Genomic DNA, 27,500 nt, shown 5'->3' on the forward strand with positions numbered 1-27,500 from the left:
CTCTCTTACATACCCATGCCATTTATCAACCTCCCAGCTCCAGGTACTGAAGCCACCTTTCACAGCCAGATAAGAAAAGTTGACAATACAAATTAAACACTGTTTTATTCACCCCTCATTTTTTTGTGGAAAGTGGAAATAATTTATCCGGTTTACTGTTAAACGTTGACAGTTTCCAGTAATATACCTTCCCTTTGCAAAGCTATTCAGGAAACATCGCTCTGTGCTGGAAAATCTGAATGGCCACAGTGTGTTCTCTGGAAAAACTGTTGCTGTTGTGTTCTGTATGTTGTGTTGTGTTCTGTATGTTGTGTTGTGTTCTGTCTGTTGTGTTGTGTTCTGTTGTGTTGTGTTCTGTCTGTTCTGTTGTGTTGTGTTGTGTTCTTTCTGTCTGTTCAGTTGTGTTCTTTCTGTTGTGTTGTGTTGTGTCTGTTGTGTTGTGTTGTGTTCTGTCTGTTCAGTTGTGTTGTGTTCTTTCTGTTGTGTTGTGTTGTGTCTGTTGTGTTGTGTTGTGTTCTGTCTGTTCAGTTGTGTTCTTTCTGTTGTGTTGTGTTGTGTTCTGTCTGTTGTGTTGTGTTCTGTCTGTTCTGTTGTGTTGTGTTCTTTCTGTTGTGTTGTGTTCTGTCTGTTGTGTTGTGTTCTGTTGTGTTGTGTTCTTTCTATTGTGTTGTGTTCTGTTGTGTTGTGTTCTTTCTATTGTGTTGTGTTCTTTCTGTTGTGTTGTGTTCTGTCTGTTGTGTTGTGTTCTTTCTATTGTGTTGTGTTCTGTTGTGTTGTGTTCTTTCTATTGTGTTGTGTTCTTTGTGTTGTGTTGTGTTGTGTTGTGTTGTGTTCTGTTGTGTTGTGTTGTGTTCTGTCTGTTGTGTTGTGTTGTTGTGTTCTGTCTGTTCTGTTGTGTTGTGTTGTGTTCTGTCTGTTCTATTGTATTGTGTTCTGTTGTTTTGCGTTGTGTCTGTTCTGTTGTGTTATTTTGTGTTCTGTCTGTTGTGTTGTGTTCTTTCTGTTATGTTGTCTTCTGTCTGTTCTGTTGTGTTGTGTTCTGTCTGTTGTGTTGTTCTGTTGTGTTGTGTTCTGTCTGTTATGTTGTGTTCTCTCTGTTGTGTTGTATTGTGTTCTGTCTGTTGTGTTGTGTTGTGTTCTGTCTGTTGTGTTGTGTTCTTTCTGTTCTGTTGTGTTCTGTCTGTTATGTTTTGTTCTGTTGTGTTGTGTTCTGTTCTGTTGTTGTGTTGTGTTCTGTCTGTTCTGTTGTATTGTGTTCTGTCTGTTATGTTTTGTTCTGTTGTATTGTGTTCTGTCTGTTGTGTTGTGTTGTGTTCTGTCTGTTGTGTTGTGTTCTGTCTGTTGTGTTGTGTTCTTTCTGTTCTGTTGTGTTTTGTCTGTTGTGTTGTGTTCTGTTGTGTTCTGTTCTGTTCTGTCTGTTGTGTTGTGTTCTATTGTGTTCTGTTGTGTTGTGTTCTTTCTGTTGTGTTGTGTTGTTCTGTTCTGTTCTGTTGTGTTGTGTTCTGTTCTGTTGTGTTGTGTTGTGTTCTGTTGTGTTCTGTTGTGTTGTGTTCTGTTGTGTTGTGTTCTGTCTGTTGTGTTGTGTGTGTTCTGTTCTGTTGTGTTGTGTTCTGTTGTGTTGTGTTCTGTTCTGTTGTGTTCTGTTGTGTTCTGTTGTGTTGTGTTCTGTTGTGTTGTTCTGTTGTGTTCTTCTGTTGTGTTGTGTTGTGTTCTGTTCTGTTGTGTTCTGTCTGTTGTGTGTGTTCTGTTGTGTTTGTTCTGTTGTGTTTGTTCTTTCTGTTGTGTTCTGTCTGTTCTGTTGTGTTGTGTTCTGTTCTGTTGTGTTGTGTTCTGTCTGTGTTGTGTTCTGTGTGTGTTGTGTTCTGTTGTGTTCTGTCTGTTGTGTTGTGTTTTGTCTGTTCTGTTGTGTTGTGTTCTTTCTGTTGTGTTGTGTTCTGTTGTGTTCTGTTGTTCTGTTGTGTTGTGTTCTGTTCTGTTGTGTTGTGTTCTTTCTGTTGTGTTGTGTTCTATTGTGTTGTGTTCTTTCTGTTGTGTTGTGTTCTTTCTGTTGTGTTGTGTTGTTGTGTTCTGTCTGTTCTGTTGTGTTGTGTTGTGTTCTGTCTGTTCTATTGTATTGTGTTCTGTTGTTTTGCGTTGTGTCTGTTCTGTTGTGTTGTTTTGTGTTCTGTCTGTTGTGTTGTGTTCTTTCTGTTGTGTTGTGTTCTTTCTGTTGTGTTGTGTTCTTTCTGTTGTGTTGTGTTCTGTTGTGTTGTGTTCGTTCTGTTGTGTTGTGTTGTGTTGTGTTCTGTTGTGTTCTTTCTGTTGTGTTGTGTTCTGTTGTGTTGTGTTCTTTCTGTTGTATTGTGTTGTGTTGTATTGTGTTGTGTTCTATTGTGTTGTGTTGTATTGTGTTGTGTTGTGTTGTGTTGTATTGTGTTGTGTTGTATTGTGTTGTGTTGTATTGTGTTGTGTTGTGTTGTGTTGTGTTGTGTTGTATTGTGTTGTGTTCTATTGTGTTGTGTTGTATTTGTTCGTTCTACGTTGAACACATGCTCTTCTGGCTTTGTTTGTCCTGTGTGTGCGTGTGTGCGTGTGTGCGTGTGTGTGTGTGTGCGTGTGTGTGTGTGTGTGTGTGTGTGTGTGTGTGTGTGTGTGCGTGTGTGCGTGTGCGTGTGTGTGTGTGTGTGTGCGTGTGTGTGTGTGTGTGTGTGCGTGTGTGCGTGTGTGTGTGTGCGTGCGTGTGTGTGCGTGTGTGTGCGTGTGTGCGTGTGTGTGCGTGTGTGTGTGTGTGCGTGCGTGTGTGTGCGTGTGTGCGCGTGTGTGTGTGTGTGTGCGTGTGTGTGTGTGTGTGTGTGTGTGTGCGTGCGTGTGTGTGTGTGTGTCACTCAAGCAAGATCTTATGTGTGTGTTTTCTGCTGACTCACAATGCTCCCTCTCCGTCCCTCATCCGTTCCCCCTCCCTTCCCTTCCCCTCTCTCTCTCTCTCTCCCTCATCCATTCCCCCTCCCTCTCTCTTCTCCTCCTCTCCTTCCTTCCCTCCCTCTCTCTCCTTCCTCCTCTCCTTCCTCCCCTCCCTCTCTCTTCTCCTCCCCTCCTTCCCTCCCTCTCTCTCCTTCCTCCTCTCCTTCCTTCCCTCCCTCTCTCTCCTTCCTCCTCTCCTTCCTCCCCTCCCCCTCTCTCTTCTCCTCCCCTCCTTCCCTCCCTCTCTCTCCTTCCTCCCCTCCTTCCTCCCCTCCCTCTCTCTTCTCCTCCCCTCCTTCCCTCCCTCTCTCTCCTTCCTCCTCTCCTTCCTCCCCTCCCTCTCTCTTCTCCTCCCCTCCTTCCCTCCCTCTCTCTCCTTCCTCCTCTCCTTCCTCCCCTCCCTCTCTCTTCTCCTCCCCTCCTTCCCTCCCTCTCTCTCCTTCCTCCCCTCCTTCCTCCCCTCCCTCTCTCTTCTCCCCCTCCTTCCCTCCCTCTCTCTCCTTCCTCCCCTCCTTCCTCCCCTCCCTCTCTCTTCTCCTCCCCTCCTTCCCTCCCTCTCTCTCCTTCCTCCTCTCCTTCCTTCCCTCCCTCTCTCTTCTCCTCCCTCCCGTTTGCTTTCCCCCTCCATTCACCCCCCCTCCTCCTTCCCTTCCTCCCTCCTTTCCTCTCTCTCCCTCTGTTCAGATTGAGAATCTACAGGAGCAGCTGAGAGACAAGGAGAAACAGATGAGTAGTCTGAAGGACAGAGTCAGGTCTCTCCAGACAGACACCTCCAACACTGACACAGCTCTCACCACCCTGGAGGAAGCACTGGCTGAGAAGGTATATATTATAGAAACACACACACGCACATGAGCTTTGGGGCTCCCGAGTGGCACAGCGGTCTAAGGCACTGCATCTCAGTGTTAGAGGCGTCACTACAGACACTGGTTTGATCCCGGGCTGTATCACAACCGGCCGTGATTGGGAGTCCCATAGGGTGGCGCACAATTGGCCCAGCTTCGTCCAGGTTAGGGAGGGTTTGGGCGGGATAGGCCATCCAGGTTAGGGAGGGTTTGGGCGGGATAGGCCATCCAGGTAGGGAGGGTTTGGGCAGGATAGGACGTCCAGGTAGGGAGGGTTTGGGAGGGATAGGACGTCCAGGTTAGGGAGGGTTTGGGCGGGATAAGACGTCCAGGTAGGGAGGGTTTGGCCGTCATTGTAAAATTAGAATTTGTGGAATTTATGAAAATAAAAGCTGTGGTTTAGTTGTGAGAATGATGCTATAATACACAGCAGTATTACACTACTACACTACATCACTACACCACTACTACACCACTACGTCACTACACCACTACTACACCACTACGTCACTATACCACTACTACACTACACTACCACACTACTACACCACTACGTCACTACACCACTACTACACTACACTACCACACTACTACAATAACTACCACACTACTACACTACATCACTACACCACTACTACACCACTACTACACTACACCACTACTACACTACACTACCACACTACTACAATAACTACCACACTACTACACCACTACATCACTATACCACTACACTACTACACTACCACAATACACTACCACGCTACTACACTACTACACTACCACACTACTACACCACTACACTACCACACCACTACACTACTACACTACCACACTACTACACTACTACACTATTACACTACCAAACTACTACACTATTACACTACTACACGACTACACAGCTACACTACTACACTACCACACTACTACACTACACTACTACACTACCACTTCTACACTTCCACTTCTACACTACTACACCACACGACTACACAGCTACACTACACTACTACACTACTACACTACCACACTACTACACCACTACACCACACCACTACACGACCACACCACTACACTACTACACTACCACACTACCACACTATTACACTACCACACTACTACACTATTACACGACTACACTACCACTTCTACACTTCCACTTCTACACTACTACACTACACTACTACACCACACAACTACACCACTACACTACTACACTACTACACTACACTACTACACCACCACTACACTACTACACCACCACTACACTACTACACCACTACCACGCTACTACACTACACTACACTACTACACTACTACACTGCACTACCACACCACTACACTACTACACTACACTACTACACTACTACACTGCACTACCACACCACTACACTACTACACCACACTACTACACCACTACACTAAACTACACTACACCACTACACTACTACACCACTACTATGCTACTACACTACAATAACACACCTCTACACTACTACACTACACTGCCACACTACTACACCACTACTATGCTACTGCACTACACTACTACACTACAGCGCTACAGCACAGTGAGGATGCTTTTTCATGTGTGTGAGGATGGTGCTTTGTGTGTCAGGATGGTGCTTGTTGTGTGAGGATGGTGCTTGGTGTGTGAGGATGGTGCTTGGTGTGTCGGGATGGTGCATTGTGTGTCAGGATGGTGCTTGGTGTGTCAGGATGGTGCTTGGTGTGTCAGGATGGTGCTTGGTGTGTGAGGATGGTGCTCAGTGTGTCGGGATGGTGCTTGGTGTGTCGGGATGGTGCTCGGTGTGTCAGGATGGTGCTTGGTGTGTCAGGATGGTGCTTGGTGTGTCAAGATGGTGCTCGGTGTGTCAGGATGGTGCTTGGTGTGTCAGGTCCGTTCACAGGCCGTTGACAGTGAGTTTGGGCCGCGGCCAGACGCCCTGCTCTTACAACTGGTGTTGTTTTAGATTTCCATCCCTGCTTTCCTCCCCTCCATCCCTCCTTTCCCCTCCCTCCCTCCCTCCCTCCCTCCCTCCCTCCCTCCCTCCCTCCCTCCCTCCCTCCCTCCCTCCCTCCCTCCCTCCCTCCCTCCCTCCCTCCCTCCCTCCCTCCCTGCCCTCCCTCCCCCTCCCTCCCTCCCTCCCTCCCTCCCTCCCTCCCTCCCTCCCCTCCCTCCCTCCCTCCCTCCCTCCCCTCCCCCCCTCCCTCCCTCCCTCCCTCCTCCCCCTCCCCTCCCTCCCCTCCCCCCCCCCCCCTCCCCCCCTCCCCTCCCTCCCCTCCCCTCCCCTCCCCCTCCCCTCCCTCCTCCCCTCCCCTCCCCTCCCCTCCCTCCCTCCCTCCCCTCCACCTCCCCCCCCTCCCTCCCTCCCTCCCTCCTTAATCCCTCCTTTCCTCCCCCTCCCTCCCTCCCTCCCTCCCTCCCTCCCTCCCTCCCTCCCTCCCTCCCTCCCTCCCTCCCTCCCTCCCTCCCTCCCTCCCTCCCTCCCTCCCTCCCTCCCTCCCTCCCTCCCTCCCTCCCTCCCTCCCTCCCTCCCTCCCTCCCTCCCTCCCTCCCCTCCCCTCCCTCCCCTCCCCTCCCCTCCACCTCCCTCCCTCCCCTCCCCTCCCCTCCCCTCCCCTCCCCTCCCCTCCCCTAGGTTTTAGTTGTTTTCTTTCTTCGGTCAGAAGGTGTGTTATTAGAACAGCTCACACATTATTTCCCACCAACCCTCCACTCCTCCTTCCCCTCCCTCCCTCCCTCCCCCTCCCCTCCCCTCCCCTCGCCTCAATTTTTTGAGAGAGCGACAACAGTAACAACAATAACCAAGTGTCAAAATAACCATACATTCAACAATAACAATAAGCATACAGTAGAGTGCATGTGCTCTCTCTCTCTCCCCCCTCTCTCTCTCTCAACACCCTTTCTCTCTCTCTCTCTCTCTCTCTCTCTCTCTCCTCCCCCTCTCTCTCTCTCTCAACACCCTTTCTCTCTCTCTCTCTCTCTCTCTCTCTCTCTCTCTCTCTCTCTCTCTCAACACCCTTTCTCTCTCTCTCTCTCTCTCTCTCTCTCTCTCTCTCCCACTCTCTCCTCTCTTCTCTCTCCTCCCCTCTCTCTCTCTCAACACCCTCTTCTCTCTCTCAACACCCTTTCTCTCTCTCAACACCCTTTCTCTCTCTCTCACCCCCTCTCCCCTCTCTCTCTCTCTCTCTCTCTCTCTCTCTCTCTCTCTCTCTCTCTCTCTCTCTCTCCCTCTCCCTCATATTATAATGGTAGGGTGTTCACCTCTGAGTGCCTCTAGCTGAATGCACCAGAATTAGACCTCATTCATTTCAGAGTGTTTTAATAGAGGAGTTCTAAGTGAATTCACAGTTTCTGAAAACACAATGTTGTGTTAAAGGCCTTGCTGCGATGCAGAGCGAGGTTGAGGTTGACACACAAACACACAGGTGTGAGATGAACAGAGCCAACCGTTGGTCTTCCAGTACGTGGTGTGTGTTGTTCTGATTGGCTGTGAAGGTTGAACACTCTGTCAGACACTGTTCTAGTTGTGATATAAGGAGTGTGAGCTACACTATTAAATGTTACTGAGCTTGTGATTTAGTCAGTGTAGTAAGTTCAAGCGCCTGTTAAACTTTGATGGACTGTGTGTGAGGCGATGAATGAGGAAAAACATACTTATTATTAAACCTAAAGTGGTTATTATTTAATATGATGTAATAATATCCATTAAATTATAGTAATTTCCACTAGATTATTTTCCAGGCCAGTTGTAATGGCCCTCAAATCAACATTCAGACCCTGTTGTTTATAGAAACCAATAGAAGATGAACTCTTAGGCAGGGCGGCCCACCTAGTGCCCGATGGGACAAGAACATCCCGGTCGGCCTCCCCTAACCCGGACAACGCTGGGCCAAACCCTCCCCTAACCCGGACAACGCTGGGCCAAACCCTCCCCTAACCCGGACAACGCTGGGCTAAACCCTCCCCTAACCCGGACGACGCTGGGCTAACCCCTCCCCTAACCCGGACAACGCTGGGCTAAACCCTCCCTAACCCGGACAACACTGGGCCAAACCCTCCCTAACCCAGACAAGGCTGGGCCAAACCCTCCACTAACCCAGACAACGCTGGGCTAAACCCTCCCTAACCCGGACAAGGCTGGGCTATACCCTCCCTAACCCGGACAACGCTGGGCCAAACCCTCCCCTAACCCAGACAAGGCTGGGCCAAACCCCTCCCTAACCCGGACAACGCTGGGCCAAACCCTCCCCTAACCCAGACAAGGCTGGGCCAAACCCTCCCCTAACCCGGACAACGCTGGGCCAAACCCTCCCCTAACCCAGACAAGGCTGGGCCAAACCCTCCCCTAACCCAGACAAGGCTGGGCCAAACCCTCCCCTAACGCAGACAAGGCTGGGCTAAACCCTCCCCTAACCCGGACGACGCTTGGTCAATTGTGCGCCGCCCCATGGGTCTCCCGGTCGCGGCCGGTTGTGACAGAGCCTGGACTCTAACCCAGGATCTCTAGTAGCAGAGCTATCACTGTGATGCAGTGTCTTAAACCACCGCGCCACGAGAGGCCCTGACCCCTCTTTCTAACTACCCATTCCTCTACAGGTGAGTATATGTGACTGTCCCCATGTGTGAATTAACCCTCTGACCCTCTCTGTAGGAGCGTATCATTGAGCGTCTGAAGGAGCAGAGAGACAGAGACGACAGAGAGAAGACAGAAGACATCGAGTCCAACAAGAAAGAACTGAAGGAGCTCAGAGAGAAACTCAGTCTACTGCAGGGAGACCTGTCTGACCGAGAGGTGAGCTACAATGACCAGACAGGCACCACACTCAGTCTACTGCAGGGAGACCTGTCTGACCGAGAGGTGAGCTACAATGACCAGACAGGCACCACACTCAGTCTACTGCAGGGAGACCTGTCTGACCGAGAGGTGAGCTACAATGACCAGACAGGCACCACACTCAGTCTACTGCAGGGAGACCTGTCTGACCGAGAGGTGAGCTACAATGACCAGACAGGCACCACACTCAGTCTACTGCAGGGAGACCTGTCTGACCGAGAGGTGAGCTACAATGACCAGACAGGCACCACACTCAGTCTACTGCAGGGAGACCTGTCTGACCGAGAGGTGAGCTACAATGACCAGACAGGCACCACACTCAGTCTACTGCAGGGAGACCTGTCTGACCGAGAGGTGAGCTACGTTGACCACACAAGGATAACACAATGACCATACAATCATCGAACCAAGACCATATTCTGACCCCACGATGACCTCACTCAAGCTGCCTGACCGGCAAGGTCACCTTCAATTCCAGCCAGTCATTTTTCTTGAGAAATAGTCCACAGAGTATTAGATAGGATGAGTCAAAGACTCCTTGAATGACAGACAGACAGACAGTCCCGCACAAACATCAGCAATTGACTCTCTCTCTGCCTATTGATTGACTGGCTACTGCCCTGTCCTGAGAGTGGCAGGCAGACAGAGCAGAGGAGAATATTAAACCATGGGCCTATGTGACTGTCTGGCAGAGACAAGGCATTAGTCTGAGGAAAGACCAGGAGCTGTCAGCCAGTCAGTCAGCCATGGACCACTGCTGATGTTCTCTGTCTGCTGTTTGTCTCAGAGACACTGTGAATGAACGGACAGAATGATAAAAGGAGGAGGGGATGGACCTGGGACTTGACTCAGGGGTGGGGTGAGGTCTGTGTGTGTGTGTGTGTGTGTGTGTGTGTGTGTGTGTGTGTGTGTGTGTGTGTGTGTGTGTGTGTGTGTGTGTGTGTGTGGTGTGTATGTGTGTGGTGTGTGTGTGTGTGTGTGTGTGTGGTTTGACAAGATAAAGGGGTCCTCTGTTGATAGCCTACCTCAGTGTTGTCTTTCTCTCTTGGGGCCCCACCTCTCTTAGACGACCCCTAGTTCCACAGAAAACAGGCGCAACATTGAAATGGACATTCAGTACAGATGTTTGTCACTTGGACACGTGCAGGTACACGCAGGAGAGCTGTAAACATCCTGACATATATTCTACTACATAATGGCAGAATAGGTTTGTTGTTCCTGTTATTCCTAAACTGTGTGAGCCTCACTATTCCTCTAGGCTGTCTGTCTGCTCCTAATACAGCTTCAATATGACACAATACAATACCCAACCACCAAGCCACTTCCCTTCTCCAGCTGTACCAACATACTATATCATCCAGCTACCAACACACTATAACATCCAGCTACCAACATACTATAACATCCAGCTACCAACATACTATAACATCCAGCTACCAACATACTATAACATCCAGCTACCAACACACTATAACATCCAGCTACCAACATACTATAACATCCAGCTACCAACATACTATAACATCCAGCTGTACCAACATACTATAACATCCAGCTACCAACATACTATAACATCCAGCTACCAACATACTATAACATCCAGCTGTACCAACATACTATAACATCCAGCTACCAACACACTATAACATCCAGCTACCAACACACTATAACATCCAGCTACCAACATACTATAACATCCAGCTACCAACATACTATAACATCCAGCTACCAACATACTATAACATCCAGCTACCAACACACTATAACATCCAGCTACCAACATACTATAACATCCAGCTACCAACATACTATAACATCCAGCTACCAACATACTATAACATCCAGCTACCAACATACTATAACATCCAGCTGTACCAACATACTATAACATCCAGCTACCAACATACTATAACATCCAGCTACCAACATACTATAACATCCAGCTACCAACATACTATAACATCCAGCTACCAACATACTATAACATCCAGCTACCAACATACTATAACATCCAGCTACCAACATACTATAACATCCAGCTACCAACATACTATAACATCCAGCTACCAACATACTATAACATCCAGCTACCAACATACTATAACATCCAGCTACTATAACATCCAGCTACTATAACATCCAGCTGTACCAACATACTATAACATCCAGCTACCAACACACTATAACATCCAGCTGTACCAACATACTATAACATCCAGCTACTATAACATCCAGCTGTACCAACATACTATAACATCCAGCTACCAACACACTATAACATCCAGCTACCAACATACTATAACATCCAGCTACCAACATACTATAACATCCAGCTACCAACATACTATAACATCCAGCATCCAGCTACCAACATACTATAACATCCAGCTACCAACATACTATAACATCCAGCTACCAACATACTATAACATCCAGCTACCAACATACTATACTATAACATCCAGCTACCTATAAACATACTATAACATCCAGCTACCAACATACTATAACATCCAGCTACCAACATACTATAACATCCAGCTACCAACATACTATAACATCCAGCTACCAACATACTATAACATCCAGCTACCAACATACTATAACATCCAGCTACCAACATACTATAACATCCAGCTACCAACATACTATAACATCCAGCTACCAACATACTATAACATCCAGCTGTACCAACATACTATAACATCCAGCTACCAACACACTATAACATCCAGCTACCAACATACTATAACATCCAGCTACCAACACACTATAACATCCAGCTACCAACATACTATAACATCCAGCTGTACCAACACACTATAACATCCAGCTACTATAACATCCAGCTACCAACATATTATAACATCCAGCTGTACCAACATACTATAACATCCAGCTACCAACATACTATAACATCCAGCTACCAACATACTATAACATCCAGCTACCACAACATACTATAACATCCAGCTGTACAACAACTATACTATAACATCCAGCTACCAACATACTATAACATCCAGCTACCAACACTATAACTAGCTAACATAACAGCTATACTATAAACATACCAACTATATAACATCCAGCTACCAACATACTATAACATCCAGCTACTATAACCAACATACTATAACATCCAGCTACCAACATACTATAACATCCAGCTACCAACATACTATAACATCCAGCTACTATAACATCCAGCTACCAACATACTATAACATCCAGCTACCAACATACTATAACATCCAGCTACCAACATACTATAACATCCAGCTACCAACATACTATAACATCCAGCTACCAAATAACATCCATAACATCCAGCTACCAACATACTATAACATCCAGCTACCAACATACTATAACATCCAGCTACCAACACACTATAACATCCAGCTACCAACATACTATAACATCCAGCTGTACCAACACACTATAACATCCAGCTACTATAACATCCAGCTACCAACATATTATAACATCCAGCTGTACCAACATACTATAACATCCAGCTACCAACATACTATAACATCCAGCTACCAACATACTATAACATCCAGCTACCAACATACTATAACATCCAGCTACCAACATACTATAACATCCAGCTGTACCAACATACTATAACATCCAGCTACCAACATACTATAACATCCAGCTGTACCAACATACTATAACATCCAGCTACCAACATACTATAACATCCAGCTACCAACATACTATAACATCCAGCTACCAACATACTATAACATCCAGCTACCAACATACTATAACATCCAGCTACCAACATACTATAACATCCAGCTACCAACATACTATAACATCCAGCTACCAACATCCACTATACTATAACATCCAGCTACCAACATACTATAACATCCAGCTACCAACATAACTATAACATCCAGCTACCAACATACTATAACATCCAGCTGTACCAACATACTATAACATCCAGCTACCAACATACTATAACATCCAGCTGTACCAACATACTATAACATCCAGCTACCAACATACTATAAACATACCAACATACTATAACATCCAGCTACCTATAACATACTATAACATCCAGCTACCAACATACTATAACATCCAGCTACCAACATACTATAACATCCAGCTACCAACATACTATAACATCCAGCTACCAACATACTATAACATCCAGCTACCAACATACTATAACATCCAGCTACCAACATACTATAACATCCAGCATCCAGCTACCAACATACTATAACATCCAGCTACCAACATCCACTATAACATCCAGCTACCAACACACTATCAACATCCAGCTACCAACATACTATAACATCCAGCTACCAACATACTATAACATCCAGCTGTACCAACATACTATAACATCCAGCTGTACCAACATACTATAACATCCAGCTACTATAACATCCAGCTGTACCAACATACTATAACATCCAGCTGTACCAACATACTATAACATCCATCTACTATAACATCCAGCTGTACCAACATACTATAACATCCAGCTACCAACACACTATAACATCCAGCTACCAACATACTATAACATCCAGCTACCAACATACTATAACATCCAGCTGTACCAACATACTATAACATCCAGCTACCAACACACTATAACATCCAGCTACCAACATACTATAACATCCAGCTACTATAACATCCAGCTATAACATCCAGCTACCAACATACTATAACATCCAGCTACCAACATACTATAACATCCAGCTACCAACATACTATAACATCCAGCTACCAACATACTATAACATCCAGCTACCAACATACTATAACATCCAGCTGCTACCAACATACTATAACATCCAGCTACCAACATACTATAACATCCAGCTGTACCAACATACTATAACATCCAGCTACCAAATACTATAACATCCAGCTCCAGCTACATACTATAAACATACTATAACATCCAGCTACTATAAACACACTATAACATCCAGCTACCAACATACTATAACATCCAGCAACATACTATACCAACATACTATAACATCCAGCTACCAACATACTATAACATCCAGCTACCAACATACTATAACATCCAGCTACTATAACAACAGCTACTATAACATCCAGCTACCAACATACTATAACATCCAGCTACCAACATACTATAACATCCAGCTACCAACACACTATAACATCCAGCTACCAACATACTATAACATCCAGCTACCAACATACTATAACATCCAGCTACCAACATACTATAACATCCAGCTGTACCAACATACTATAACATCCAGCTACCAACATACTATAACATCCAGCTGTACCAACATACTATAACATCCAGCTACCAACATACTATAACATCCAGCTACCAACATACTATAACATCCAGCTACCAACATACTATAACATCCAGCTACCAACATACTATAACATCCAGCTACCAACATACTATAACATCCAGCTGTACCAACATACTATAACATCCAGCTACCAACATACTATAACATCCAGCTACCAACATACTATAACATCCAGCTACCAACATACTATAACATCCAGCTACCAACATACTATAACATCCAGCTACCAACATACTATAACATCCAGCTGTACCAACATACTATAACATCCAGCTGTACCAACATACTATAACATCCAGCTACTATAACATCCAGCTGTACCAACATACTATAACATCCAGCTACCAACATACTATAACATCCAGCTACCAACATACTATAACATCCAGCTACCAACATACTATAACATCCAGCTACCAACATACTATAACATCCAGCTACCAACATACTATAACATCCAGCTACCAACATACTATAACATCCAGCTACCAACATACTACCAACATACTATAACATCCAGCTACCAACATACTATAACATCCAGCTACCAACATACTATAACATCCAGCTACCAACATACTATAACATCCAGCATCCAGCTACCAACATACTATAACATCCAGCTACCAACATACTATAACATCCAGCTACCAACATACTATAACATCCAGCTACCAACATACTATAACATCCAGCTACCAACATACTATAACATCCAGCTACCAACATACTATAACATCCAGCTACCAACATACTATAACATCCAGCTACCAACATACTATAACATCCAGCTACCAACATACTATAACATCCAGCTACCAACATACTATAACATCCAGCTACCAACATACTATAACATCCAGCTACCAACATACTATAACATCCAGCTACCAACATACTATAACATCCAGCTACCAACATACTATAACATCCAGCTACCAACATACTATAACATCCAGCTACCAACATACTATAACATCCAGCTACCAACATACTATAACATCCAGCTACCAACATACTATAACATCCAGCTACCAACATACTATAACATCCAGCTACCAACATACTATAACATCCATAACATACTATAACATCCAGCTACCAACACTACTATAACATACCAACATACTATAACATCCAGCTACCAACATACTATAAACATACTATAACATCCAGCTCCAGTACCAACATAGCTATAACATCCAGCTACCAACATACTATAACATCCAGCTACCAACATACTAACATCCAGCTACCAACATACTATAACATCCAGCTGTACCAACATACTATAACATCCAGCTACCAACATACTATAACATCCAGCTACCAACATACTATAACATCCAGCTACCAACATACTATAACATCCAACATCCAGCTACCAACATACTATAACATCCAGCTACCAACATACTATAACATCCAGCTGTACCAACATACTATAACATCCAGCTGTACCAACATACTATAACATCCAGCTACCAACATACTATAACATCCAGCTGTACCAACATACTATAACATCCAGCTACCAACACACTATAACATCCAGCTACCAACACACTATAACATCCAGCTACCAACATACTATAACATCCAGCTACCAACATACTATAACATCCAGCTACCAACATACTATAACATCCAGCTGTACCAACATACTATAACATCCAGCTACCAACATACTATAACATCCAGCTGTACCAACATACTATAACATCCAGCTACCAACATACTATAACATCCAGCTGTACCAACATACTATAACATCCAGCTACCAACATACTATAACATCCAGCTACCAACACACTATAACATCCAGCTACCAACATACTATAACATCCAGCTACCAACATACTATAACATCCAGCTACCAACATACTATAACATCCAGCTACCAACATACTATAACATCCAGCTACCAACATACTATAACATCCAGCTACCAACATACTATAACATCCAGCTACCAACATACTATAACATCCAGCTACCAACATACTATAACATCCAGCTACCAACATACTATAACATCCAGCTACAACATACTATAACATCCAGCTACCAACATACTATAACATCCAGCATACTATAACATACCAACATACTATAACATCCAGCTACCAACATACTATAACATCCAGCTACCAACATACTATAACATCCAGCTGTACCAACATACTATAAACAGCTACCAACAGCATCCAGTACCAACATACTATAACATCCAGCATACTATAACATCCAGCCAACATACTATAACATCCATACCAACATACTATAACATCCAGCTGTACCAACATACTATAACATCCAGCTACCAACATACTATAACATCCAGCTACCAACATACTATAACATCCAGCTGTACAAATCCATACCAACTATAACATCCAGCTACCAACATACTATAACATCCAGCTACCAACATACTATAACATCCAGCTACCAACATACTATAACATCCAGCTACCAACATACTATAACATCCAGCTACCAACATACTATAACATCCAGCTACCAACATACTATAACATCCAGCTACCAACATACTATAACATCCAGCTACCAACATACTATAACATCCAGCTACCAACATACTATAACATCCAGCTACCAACATACTATAACATCCAGCTACCAACATACTATAACATCCAGCTACCAACATACTATAACATCCAGCTACCAACATACTATAACATCCAGCTACCAACATACTATAACATCCAGCAGCTACCAACATACTATAACATCCAGCTCCAGCTACCAACATACTATAACATCCAGCTACCAACATACTATAACATCCAGCTACCAACATACTATAACATCCAGCTACCAACATACTATAACATCCAGCTACCAACACACTATAACATCCAGCTACCAACATACTATAACATCCAGCTGTACCAACATACTATAACATCCAGCTACCAACACACTCCAGCTACCAACATACTATAACATCCAGCTACCAACACACTATAACATCCAGCTACCTATAACATCCAGCTACCAACTATATAACATCCAGCTACCAACATACTATAACATCCAGCTACATACTATAAATCCAGCTACCAACTATAACATCCAGCTACCAACATACTATAACATCCAGCTACCAACATACTATAACATCCAGCTACCAACACATACTATAACATCCAGCTACCAACATACTATAACATCCAGCTACCAACATACTATAACATCCAGCTACCAACATACTATAACATCCAGCTACCAACATACTATAACATCCATCTACCAACATACTATAACAGAGACCAAGATACTATAGAGGAGAGAGAGGTACCAACATACTATAGAGAGCTAGAGAAAGAGAGGTATAAGATCCAGCTACCAAGAGAATAGAGAGGTCCAGAGACCAAGATACTATAAGATCCAGGTAGAGACAGAGAGGTAGACAGAGAGAGGTGGAGAGAGAGAGGTATAAGAGAGGTAGAGAGAGAGAGAGAGTAGGTTAGAGAGTTAGAGAGAGGTAGAGAGAGGTAGAGAGAGAGGTAGAGAGGTAGATCCAGCTGAGAGAGGTAGAGAGGTAGAGAGAGTTAGAGAGAGTTAGAGAGAGGTAAGAGAGCTAGAGGTAGAGAGATCCAGGTAGAGAGAGAGGTAGATAACAGAGGTACTATAAGAGAGGTAGAGAGAGTAGGTAGAGATCCAGATACTATAACATCCAGCTAGAACGGTAGCTACCAACAGAGGTAGAGAGAGGTAGACAGAGGTAGAGAGGTAGAGAGAGAGGTAGAGAGAGGTAGAAAGAGAGAAGAGAGGTAGAGAGAGCTAGAGAGAGAGGTAGAGAGAGAGGTAACAGAGCTACCAACACACTATAACATCCAGCTAGAGAGAGAGGTACCAAGAGAGATAACATCCAGAGAGGTAGACTATAAGAGAGGTAGAGAGAGAAAGAGAGGTAGAGAGAGAAAGAGAGGTAGAGAGAGAAAGAGAGGTAGAGAGAGAAAGAGAGGTAGAGAGAGAGGTGGAGAGAGAGAGGTGGAGAGAGAGAGGTAGAGAGAGAGTAGAGAGAGAGGTAGAGAGAGAGGTAGAGAGAGTTAGAGAGAGGTAGAGAGAGAGGTAGAGAGGTAGAGAGCGAGAGAGGTAGAGAGGGAGAGAGAGTTAGAGAGAGGTAGAGAGAGAGGTAGAGAGAGAGGTAGAGAGAGAGGTAGAGAGAGAGGTAGAGAGAGAGGTAGAGAGAGAGGTAGAGAGAGAGGTAGAGAGAGAGGTAGAGAGAGAGGTAGAGAGAGGTAGAGAGAGAGGTAGAGAGAGAGGTAGAGAGAGGGTAGAAAGAGAGAGAGAGAGGTAGAGAGAGAGGTAGAGAGAGGAGAGAGAGAGAGAGAGAGAGGTAGAGAGAGAGGAGAGAGTAGAGAGAGTAGAGAGGTAGAGAGAGAGTAGTAGAGAGGTAGAGAGAGGTAGAGAGAGAGTTAGAGAGAGAGAGAGAGAGAGAGAGAGAGAGAGAGAGAGAGAGAGGTAGAGAGAGAGGTAGAGAGAGAGAGGAGAGAGAGGTAGAGAGAGGTAGAGAGAGAGGTAGAGAGAGAGGTAGAGAGAGGTAGAAGAGGTAGAGAGAGAGAGAGAGAGAGAGGAGAGGTAGAGAGAGAGGTAGAGAGAGTTGTAGAGAGTAGAGAGAGAGAGAGAGAGAGAGAGGTAGAGAGAGAGAGAGAGAGAGCTTAGAGATTTTAGGAGAGTCCTTTAGAGATTTGTACATTGTTAAAACACTGTAGATATAATAGAGAGGTAGAGAGAGAGAGGTAGAGAGAACTTATTGAGAGAGAGGTTTAGAGAGATTTCAGAGATATATTATCTAGAGAGACTTGTGGCAGATGTTAAGAGAGTTTTAAAGAGAGAGAGGAGAGGTTAGAATTGAGAGAGAGAGGTAGAGAGAGAGGTAGAGAGTAGAGAGAGAGGTAGAGAGAGGTAGAGAGAGAGGTAGAGAGAGGTAGAGAGAGGTAGAGAGGAGGAGAGTATAGAGAGAGGTAGAGAGAGGTAGAGAGAGGTAGAGAGAGGTAGAGAGAGGTAGAGAGAGGTAGAGAGAGGTAGAGAGAGAGAGGAGAGAGAGAGAGGTAGAGAGAGGTAGAGAGAGGTAGAGAGAGAGGTAGAGAGAGGTAGAGAGGAGAGAGGTAGAGAGAGGAGGAGAGAGAGAGAGGTAGAGAGAGAGAGAGAGAGAGGAGAGAGAGAGAGAGAGAGAGCAACCCATATTTATGCTTATTTATTTTATCTTGTGTCCTTTACCATTTGTACATTGTTAAAACACTATATATAATATGACATTTGTAATGTCTTTATTGTTTTGAAACTTATTGTTTTGAATTTTTATTGTTTATTTCACTCTATATATTATCTACTTCACTTGCTTTGGCAATGTTAACACATGTTTTTCCCATGCCAATAAAGCCCCTTGAATTGAATTGAATTGAGAGGTAGAGAGAGGTAGAGAGAGAGGTAGAGAGAGGTAGAGAGAGGTAGAGAGAGGTAGAGAGAGGAGAGGTAGAGAGAGGTAGAGAGAGGTAGAGAGGGAGAGGTAGAGAGAGGAGAGAGGTAGAGGAGAGAGAGGTAGAGAGAGGTAGAGAGAGGTAGAGAGAGAGAGGAGAGAGAGAGGAGGTAGAAGAGAGGTAGAGAGAGGTAGAGAGAGGTAGAGAGAGGTAGAGAGAGGAGAGAGAGAGGTAGAGAGAGGTAGGAGAGGTAGAGAGAGGTAGAGAGAGGTAGAGAGAGGTAGAGAGAGAGGTAGAGAGAGGTAGAGAGAGAGAGGTAGAGAGAGGTAGAGGAGGTAGAGAGAGGTAGAGAGGTAGAGAGAGGTAGAGAGAGGTAGAAAGAGGTAGAGAGAGGTAGAGAGAGGAGGAGAGAGAGGTAGAGAGAGGTAGAGAGAGGTAGAGAGAGGTAGAGAGAGGTAGAGAGAGGTAGAGAGAGGTAGAAGAGGTAGAGAGAGGTAGAGAGAGAGGTAGAGAGAGGGTAGAGAGAGGTAGAGAGAGGTAGAGAGAGGAGAGAGAGGTAGAGAGAGGTAGAGAGAGGTAGAGAGAGGTAGAAAGAGGTAGAGAGAGGTAGAGGTAGAAGAGAGGTAGAGAGAGAGGTAGAGAGAGGTAGAGAGAGGTAGAAAGAGGTAGAGAGAGGTAGAGAGAGGTAGAGAGAGGTAGAGAGAGGTAGAGGTAGAGAGAGGTAGAGAGAGGTAGAGAGAGGTAGAGAGAGGTAGAGAGAGGTAGAGAGAGGTAGAGAGAGGTAGAGAGAGGTAGAGAGAGGTAGAGAGAGGTAGAGAAAGAGGTAGAGAGAGGTAGAGAGAGGTAGAGAGAGGTAGAGAGAGGTAGAGAGAGGTAGAGAGAGGTAGAGAGAGGTAGGGGATATGGTGTCATGATGGAGGTCAGTATCTGCTGCTCCACCAGGCAGCGTGATGTTTACTCCAACCCTGCCGTGGTCCCATGTCGTCCTACTGAATGATGGGTTATGGAACGATGGGAAAGACATTTGGGGCCTTCCTGTTACCCTGACTGGCTGGGCGTATTGTCTGTGACACTGAGCGATAGGACAGAAGAGAAGTGTGTGTGTGTGTGTGTGTGTGTGTGTGTGTGTGTGTGTGTGTGTGTGTGTGTGTGTGTGTGTGTGTGTGTGTGTGTGTGTGTGTGTGTGTGTGTGTGTGTGTGTGTGTGTGTGCGCGCGTGTGCGTGTGTGTGTGCGTGTGTGTGTGTGTGTATGTGTGTGTGTGTGGTTGCCACAGCAGGTTTCTAGCCCATCAAGTTGGCATTGATTTGTTCTTTATTGAACATGAACTTTCCACTCAGAGAATGTAACTGGAACCTTGAATAACACTTTGTCCTTTCAATTACTTTGGACTTTTTTTTTTTTTCTCTCTCTGTCTTTGTCCCTCCCTCCCTCCCTCCCTCCCTCCCCCCTCCCTCCCTCCCTCCCTCCCTCCCTCCCTCCCTCCCTCCCTCCCTCCCTCCCTCCCTCCCTCCCTCCCTCCCTCCCTCCCCCTCCCTCCCTGCCTCCCCCTCCCCCTCCCTCCCTCCCCCTCCCTCCCTCCCTCCCTCCCCCCTCCCTCCCTCCCTCCCTCCCTCCCTCCCTCCCTCCCTCCCTCCCTCCCTCCCTCCCTCCCTCCCTCCCTCCCTCCCTCCCCCCTCCCTCCCCCTCCCCCCTCCCTCCCTCCCTCCCTCCCTCCCAGACCAACCTGTTAGACCTTAAGGAACATGCTTCGTCCCTGGCTTCCTCCGGTCTGAAGAAGGACTCTAAACTGAAGAGTCTGGAGATGTCTCTGGAACAGAGGAAAGACGAGTTCATCAAGATGGAGAACCAGCTCAAGAAGGTCATCTTTTTTCTCACCCTTTAATAAAACCACCTACTGTATCACTGAACTGAGAACAGTTCTTACTAGCCTTACTCCCCAGCCTTGTTGCAGTCAATGACATGGGCCTGACACTGAACTGAGGTCAGCCCTTACTAGCCTACTCCCCATCCCTGTTGCAGTCAATGACATGGGCCGTACACTGAACTGAGGTCAGTTCTTACTAACCTCACTCCCCAGCCCTGTTGCAGTCAATGACATGGGCCTTACACTGAACTGAGGTCAGTTCTTACTAACCTCACTCCCCAGCCCTGTTGCAGTCAATGACATGGGCCTTACACTGAACTGAGGTCAGTTCTTACTAACCTCACTCCCCAGCCTTGTTGCAGTCAATGACATGGGCCTTACACTGAACTGAGGTCAGTTCTTACTAACCTCACTCCCCAGCCTTGTTGCAGTCAATCTTCCAATGAACTTCCACTGAGATCAGCTATTAACCTACACCATGTCTCTACCCCATTCAACTTCACTCACAGGTCTCAGACTGCTTTCAGGTCAGTTCTTAGCCTTGTCCCAGTCAACTCTATAGCCGCCCCACAGCATTAGGATCAGTATAATGCCTCTCAGTAGACCTGTGCAAACAATTATCCTGCCTGTTATGTGATGTCGAGTCAAGCAGTCAGATCTTAGATGAACACTCCAGCCTGCCCCATTCAACTGCACAGCCTTCAAACTGCTCTCAGACCAGTTCTTAGCTATGGCCCCAGTCCTTTACGAGACCTGTCCAGTGTGTGAGCCAGTGTTGTGATGTCGAGTGGAGAAGACAGCCACTGACAGATCCCCTACTCATCCTGCCAGTGGAATGACACTCAATTCTGGGACTAGTCTGTCAATCATGCTGTAATGTGTGTGGTGTCTGTGATCAGACTCCTGACTCTCCCTCCTGTCCTTAAAGTGTCAATGTTGATTCACTTTCATCTCCTCCTGTTTCTCATGTCATTGTGTCTTCCTTTCCATTTCCTCTCTTCCTGCTCTCCTCTCCTCCTCTTCTCTTCCTGCTCTCCTCTCCTCCTCTTCTCTTCCTGCTCTCCTCTCCTCCTCTTCTCTTCCTGCTCTCCTCTCCTCCTCTTCTCTTCCTGCTCTCCTCTCCTCCTCTTCTCTTCCTGCTCTCCTCTCCTCCTCTTCTCTTCCTGCTCTCCTCTCCTCCTCTTCTCTTCCTGTTCTCCTCTCCTCCTCCTCTCTTCCTGTTCTCCTCTCCTCTTCTCTTCCTGTTCTCCTCTCCTCTTCTCTTCCTGTTCTCCTCTCCTCTTCTCTTCCTGTTCTCCTCCTCTTCTCTTCCTGCTCTCCTCTCCTCCTCCTCTCTTCCTGCTCTCCTATCCCTCCTCCTCTCTTCCTGTTCTTCTCTCCTCCTCTCCTCTCTTCCTGTTCTCCTCTGTTCTCTTCTCTTCCTGTTCTCCTCCTCTTCTCTTCCTGTTCTCTCTCTCCTCTTCTCTTCCTGTTCTCCTCTCCTCTTCTCTTCCTGTTCTCCTCCTCTTCTCTTCCTGCTCTCCTCTCCTCCTCTTCTCTTCCTGTTCTCTCTCTCTCTTCTCTCCTCCTCTTCTCTTCCTGTTTCTCCTCTTCCTCTTCTCTTCCTGTTCTCTCCTCTCCTCTCTTCCTGTTCTCCTCTTCTCTTCCTGTCTCTCCTCTCCTCCCTCTCTTCCTGTTCTCCTCTCCTCTCTTCTTTCTGTTCTCCTCTCCTCTTCTCTTCTTGTTCTCCTCTCTCTTCTGTTCTCCTCTCCTCCTCTCTTCTTGTTCTCCTCTCTTTCTGTTCTCCTCTCCTCCTCTCTTCCTGTTCTCCTCTCTTCCTCTCTTCTTGTTCTCCTCTCTTTCTGTTCTCCTCTCCTCCTCTCTTCTTGTTCTCCTCTCTTTCTGTTCTCCTCTCCTCCTCTCTTCCTGTTCTCCTCTCTTCCTGTTCTCCTCTCTTCCTGTTCTCCTCTCCTCCTCTCTTCTTGTTCTCTCTCCTCTCCTCCTCTCTTCCTGTTCTCCTCTACTCCTCTCTTCCTGTTCTCTCCTCTTTCTGTTCTCCTCTCTTTCTGTTCTCCTCTCTCCTCTCTTCCTGTTCTCCTCTCTTTCTGTTCTGTTCTCTCATCCTCTCTTCCTGTTCTCTGTTCTCTCCTCCTCTCTTCCTGTTCTCCTCTCTCCTCTCTTCCTGTTCTCTTCTCCTCTCTTCTCTTCCTCCTTCTTCCTGTTCTCCTCTCCTCTTCTCTTCCTGTTCTCTCATTCTCTCTTCCTGTTCTCCTCTCCTCCTCTCTTCCTGTTCTCCTCTCCTCCTCTCTTCCTGTCCTCTTCTCCTCTTCTCTTCCTGTTCTCCTCTCCTCTTCTCTTCCTGTTCTCCTCTCCTCTTCTCTTCCTGTTCTTCTCTCCTCCTGCTCTCCTCTCATCCTCTCTTCCTGTTCTCCTCTCTTCCTGTCCTCTTCTCCTCTTCTCTTCCTGTTCTCCTCTCCTCTTCTCTTCCTGTTCTCCTCTTCTCTTCCTGTCCTCTTCTCCTCTTCTCTTCCTGTTCTCCTCTCCTCTTCTCTTCCTGTTCTCCTCTCTTCCTGCTCTCCTCTCATCCTCTCTTCCTGTTCTCCTCTCCTCTTCTCTTCCTGTTCTTCTCTCATCCTCTCTTCCTGTTCTCCTCTCCTCTTCTCTTCCTGTTCTTCTCTCCTCTTCTCTTCCTGTTCTCCTCTCTTTCTGTTCTCCTCTCCTCCTCTCTTCCTGTTCTTCTCTCCTCCTCTCTTCCTGTTCTCCTCTCCTCCTCTCTTCCTGTCCTCTTCTCCTCTTCTCTTCCTGTTCTCCTCTCCTCTTCTCTTCCTGTCCTCTTCTCCTCCTGTTCTCCTCTCTTCCTGTTCTCCTCTCCTCCTCTCTTCTTGTTCTCCTCTCCTCCTCTCTTCCTGTTCTCCTCTACTCCTCTCTTCCTGTTCTCCTCTCTTTCTGTTCTCCTCTCTTTCTGTTCTCCTCTCCTCCTCTCTTCCTGTTCTCCTCTCTTTCTGTTCTCCTCTCATCCTCTCTTCCTGTTCTCCTCTCCTCCTCTCTTCCTGTTCTCCTCTACTCCTCTCTTCCTGTTCTCTTCTCCTCCTCTCTTCCTGTTCTCCTCTCCTCTTCTCTTCCTGTTCTCTCATTCTCTCTTCCTGTTCTCCTCTCCTCCTCTCTTCCTGTTCTCCTCTCCTCCTCTCTTCCTGTCCTCTTCTCCTCTTCTCTTCCTGTTCTCCTCTCCTCTTCTCTTCCTGTTCTCCTCTTCTCTTCCTGTTCTTCTCTCCTCCTGCTCTCCTCTCATCCTCTCTTCCTGTTCTCCTCTCCTCTTCTCTTCCTGTTCTTCTCTCCTCCTGCTCTCCTCTCATCCTCTCTTCCTGTCCTCTTCTCCTCTTCTCTTCCTGTTCTCCTCTCCTCTTCTCTTCCTGTTCTCCTCTTCTCTTCCTGTCCTCTTCTCCTCTTCTCTTCCTGTTCTCCTCTCCTCTTCTCTTCCTGTTCTCCTCTCCTCTTCTCTTCCTGTTCTCCTCTCTTCCTGCTCTCCTCTCATCCTCTCTTCCTGTTCTCCTCTCCTCTTCTCTTCCTGTTCTTCTCTCATCCTCTCTTCCTGTTCTCCTCTCCTCTTCTCTTCCTGTTCTTCTCTCCTCTTCTCTTCCTGTTCTCCTCTCTTTCTGTTCTCCTCTCCTCCTCTCTTCCTGTTCTTCTCTCCTCCTCTCTTCCTGTTCTCCTCTCCTCCTCTCTTCCTGTCCTCTTCTCCTCTTCTCTTCCTGTTCTCCTCTCCTCTTCTCTTCCTGTCCTCTTCTCCTCCTCTCTTCCTGTTCTCCTCTCCTCTTCTCTTCCTGTTCTCCTCTCCTCTTCTCTTCCTGTTCTTCTCTCATCCTCTCTTCCTGTTCTCCTCTCCTCTTCTCTTCCTGTTCTTCTCTCCTCTTCTCTTCCTGTTCTCCTCTCTTCCTGTTCTCCTCTCCTCCTCTCTTCCTGTCCTCTTCTCCTCCTCTCTTCCTGTTCTCCTCTCCTCCTCTCTTCCTGTCCTCTTCTCCTCTTCTCTTCCTGTTCTCCTCTCCTCTTCTCTTCCTGTTCTCCTCTCCTCTTCTCTTCCTGTTCTCCTCTCCTCCTCTCTTCCTGTCCTCTTCTCCTCCTCTCTTCCTGTTCTCCTCTCCTCTTTCTCCTCTTCTCTTCCTGTTCTCCTCTCCTCCTCTCTTCCTGTCCTCTTCTCCTCCTCTCTTCCTGTTCTCCTCTCCTCCTCTCTTCCTGTCCTCCTCTCCTGTTCTCTTCCTGTTCTCCTCTCCTCCTCTCTTCCTGTCCTCTTCTCCTCTTCTCTTCCTGTTCTCCTCTCCTCTCATTTCTTTAATCATTCCCACTGTATCTCCATCATTTTTTACTCTCTCTATTTCTTGTCATCTTTTTCTCTCTGGCTTGTCTCTCTCTCTCTCTGTCTCTCTCTCTGTTAATCTCTCTGACTCTCTCTCTCTCTCTGTCTCTCTCTCTGTTAATCTCTCTGACTCTCTCTCTCTCTCTCTGTTAATCTCTCTCCCTCCCTCTGTTCATCTCTCTGGCTTGTCTCTCTCTCTCCCTCCCTCTGTTCATCTCTCTGGCTTGTCTTTTCTCTCCCTCCCTCTGTTCATCTCTCTGGCTTGTCTCTCTCTCTCTCTTTCTGTTCACCTCTCTGGCTTGTCTCTCTCTCTCTCTCTCTGTTCATCTCTCTGGCTTCTTTCTCTCTCTCGCTCTCTCTCTCTCTCTGTTAATCTCTCTGACTCTCTCTCAATTCAATTCAATTCAATTCAAGGGGCTTTATTGGCAGGGGAAACGTGTTAACATTGCCAAAGCAAGTGAGGTATATAATATACAAAAGTGAAATAAACAATAAAAATGAACAGTAAACATTACACATACAAGTTTCAAAGTTTCAAAACAATAAAGACATTACGAATGTCATATTATTTATATATATATATATATATATATATATATACAGTGTTGTAACAATGTACACATCTCTCTCTCTCTGTTCCTCTCTCTGACTCTCTCTCTGACTCTCTCTTTCTCTGACTCTCTCACTTTCTCCTTCCCCCCTCTCTCTCTCTGTTCCTCTCTCTGACTCTTTCTCTCGCTGTTCCTCTCTCCGACTCTCTCTCTCTCTGTTCCTCTCTCTGACTCTCTCTCTGACTCTCTTTCTCTGACTCTCTCACTTTCTCCTCCCCCCTCTTTCTCTCTGTTCCTCTCTCTGACTCTCTCTCTGACTCTCTTTCTCTGACTCTCTCACTTTCTCCTTCCCCCCCTCTTTCTCTCTGTTCCTCTCTCTGACTCTTTCTCTCGCTGTTCCTCTCTCCGACTCTTTCTCTGACTCGCTCTCACTTTCTCCCTCTTTCCCCCATCTCTCCCTCTCTCTGTTCCTCTCTCTGACTCTCCCTCTCTCTGTTCCTCTCTCTGACTCTCCCTCTCTCTGTTCCTCTCTCTGACTCTCCCTCTCTCTGTTCCTCTCTCTGACTCTCCCTCTCTCTGTTCCTCTCTCTGACTATCTTTCTCTGACTCTCTCTCACTTTCTCCCTCTTTCCCCCTCTCTCTCTCCCTCTCTCTGTTCCTCTCTCTGACTCTCTCTCTGTTCCTCTCTCTGACTCTTTCTCTGACTCTCTCTCTGTTCCTCTCTCTTCCCCCCTCTCTCTCTCTCCCTCTATCTGACTCTCTCTCTGTTCCTCTCTCTGACTCTCTCTCTGTTCCTCTCTCTCCCTCTATCTCTCCCTCTCTCTGACTCTCTCTCTGTTCCCCTCTCTGACTCGCTCTCTCTCTTCCCCCCCTCTCTCTCTCTCCCTCTATCTGACTCTCTCTCTGTTCCTCTCTCTGACTCTCTCTCTGTTCCTCTCTCTCTCCCTCTATCTGACTCTCTCTGTTCCTCTCTCTGACTCTCTCTCTGTTCCTCTCTCTCTCCCTCTCTCTGACTCTCTCTGTTCCTCTCTCTGTTCCTCTCTCTCTCCCTCTATCTGACTCTCTCTGTTCCTCTCTCTGACTCTCTCTCTGTTCCTCTCTCTCTCCCTCTCTCTGACTCTCTCTCTGTTCCTCTCTCTCCCTCTATCTCTGACTCTTTCTCTGTTCCTCTCTCTGACTCGCTCTATCTCTTCCCCCCCTCTCTCTCTTCCCCCTCTCTCTCTCCTTCCCTCTCTTTTCCTCCCTAAAGCAGTCTCATCTCTTGTCAGACCATCCCTCTAATCCTGTAAGTGCACCGTAGTGTGAAATGCCCTGCATC

The 27,500-nt window shown here is 46.3% G+C and overlaps 1 protein-coding gene across 9 annotated transcripts in view; it reads left to right on the top strand.

Moving 5' to 3' along the window:
- LOC112242229 (ELKS/Rab6-interacting/CAST family member 1) overlaps nucleotides 1–27,500 on the top strand; it is a 238,353-nt gene that overhangs the window by 160,065 nt on the left and 50,788 nt on the right. For 4 of the 9 annotated variants that reach the window (XM_042318530.1, XM_042318531.1, XM_042318528.1 and 1 more), the window contains 3 exons: nucleotides 3,625–3,762; nucleotides 8,441–8,581; nucleotides 21,155–21,295. In XM_042318530.1, coding sequence (XP_042174464.1) covers nucleotides 3,625–3,762; nucleotides 8,441–8,581; nucleotides 21,155–21,295 — 420 coding nt within the window. Of the gene's footprint in view, nucleotides 1–3,624; nucleotides 3,763–8,440; nucleotides 9,467–21,154; nucleotides 21,296–27,500 lie in introns of those variants that run through there. The other 5 variants (XM_042318527.1, XM_042318525.1, XM_042318526.1 and 2 more) reach the window with 3 other exon arrangements.

The sequence above is a fragment of the Oncorhynchus tshawytscha genome, unplaced genomic scaffold (assembly GCF_018296145.1).
Source record: "Oncorhynchus tshawytscha isolate Ot180627B unplaced genomic scaffold, Otsh_v2.0 Un_contig_1952_pilon_pilon, whole genome shotgun sequence".
Lineage (NCBI taxonomy): Eukaryota > Metazoa > Chordata > Actinopteri > Salmoniformes > Salmonidae > Oncorhynchus > Oncorhynchus tshawytscha.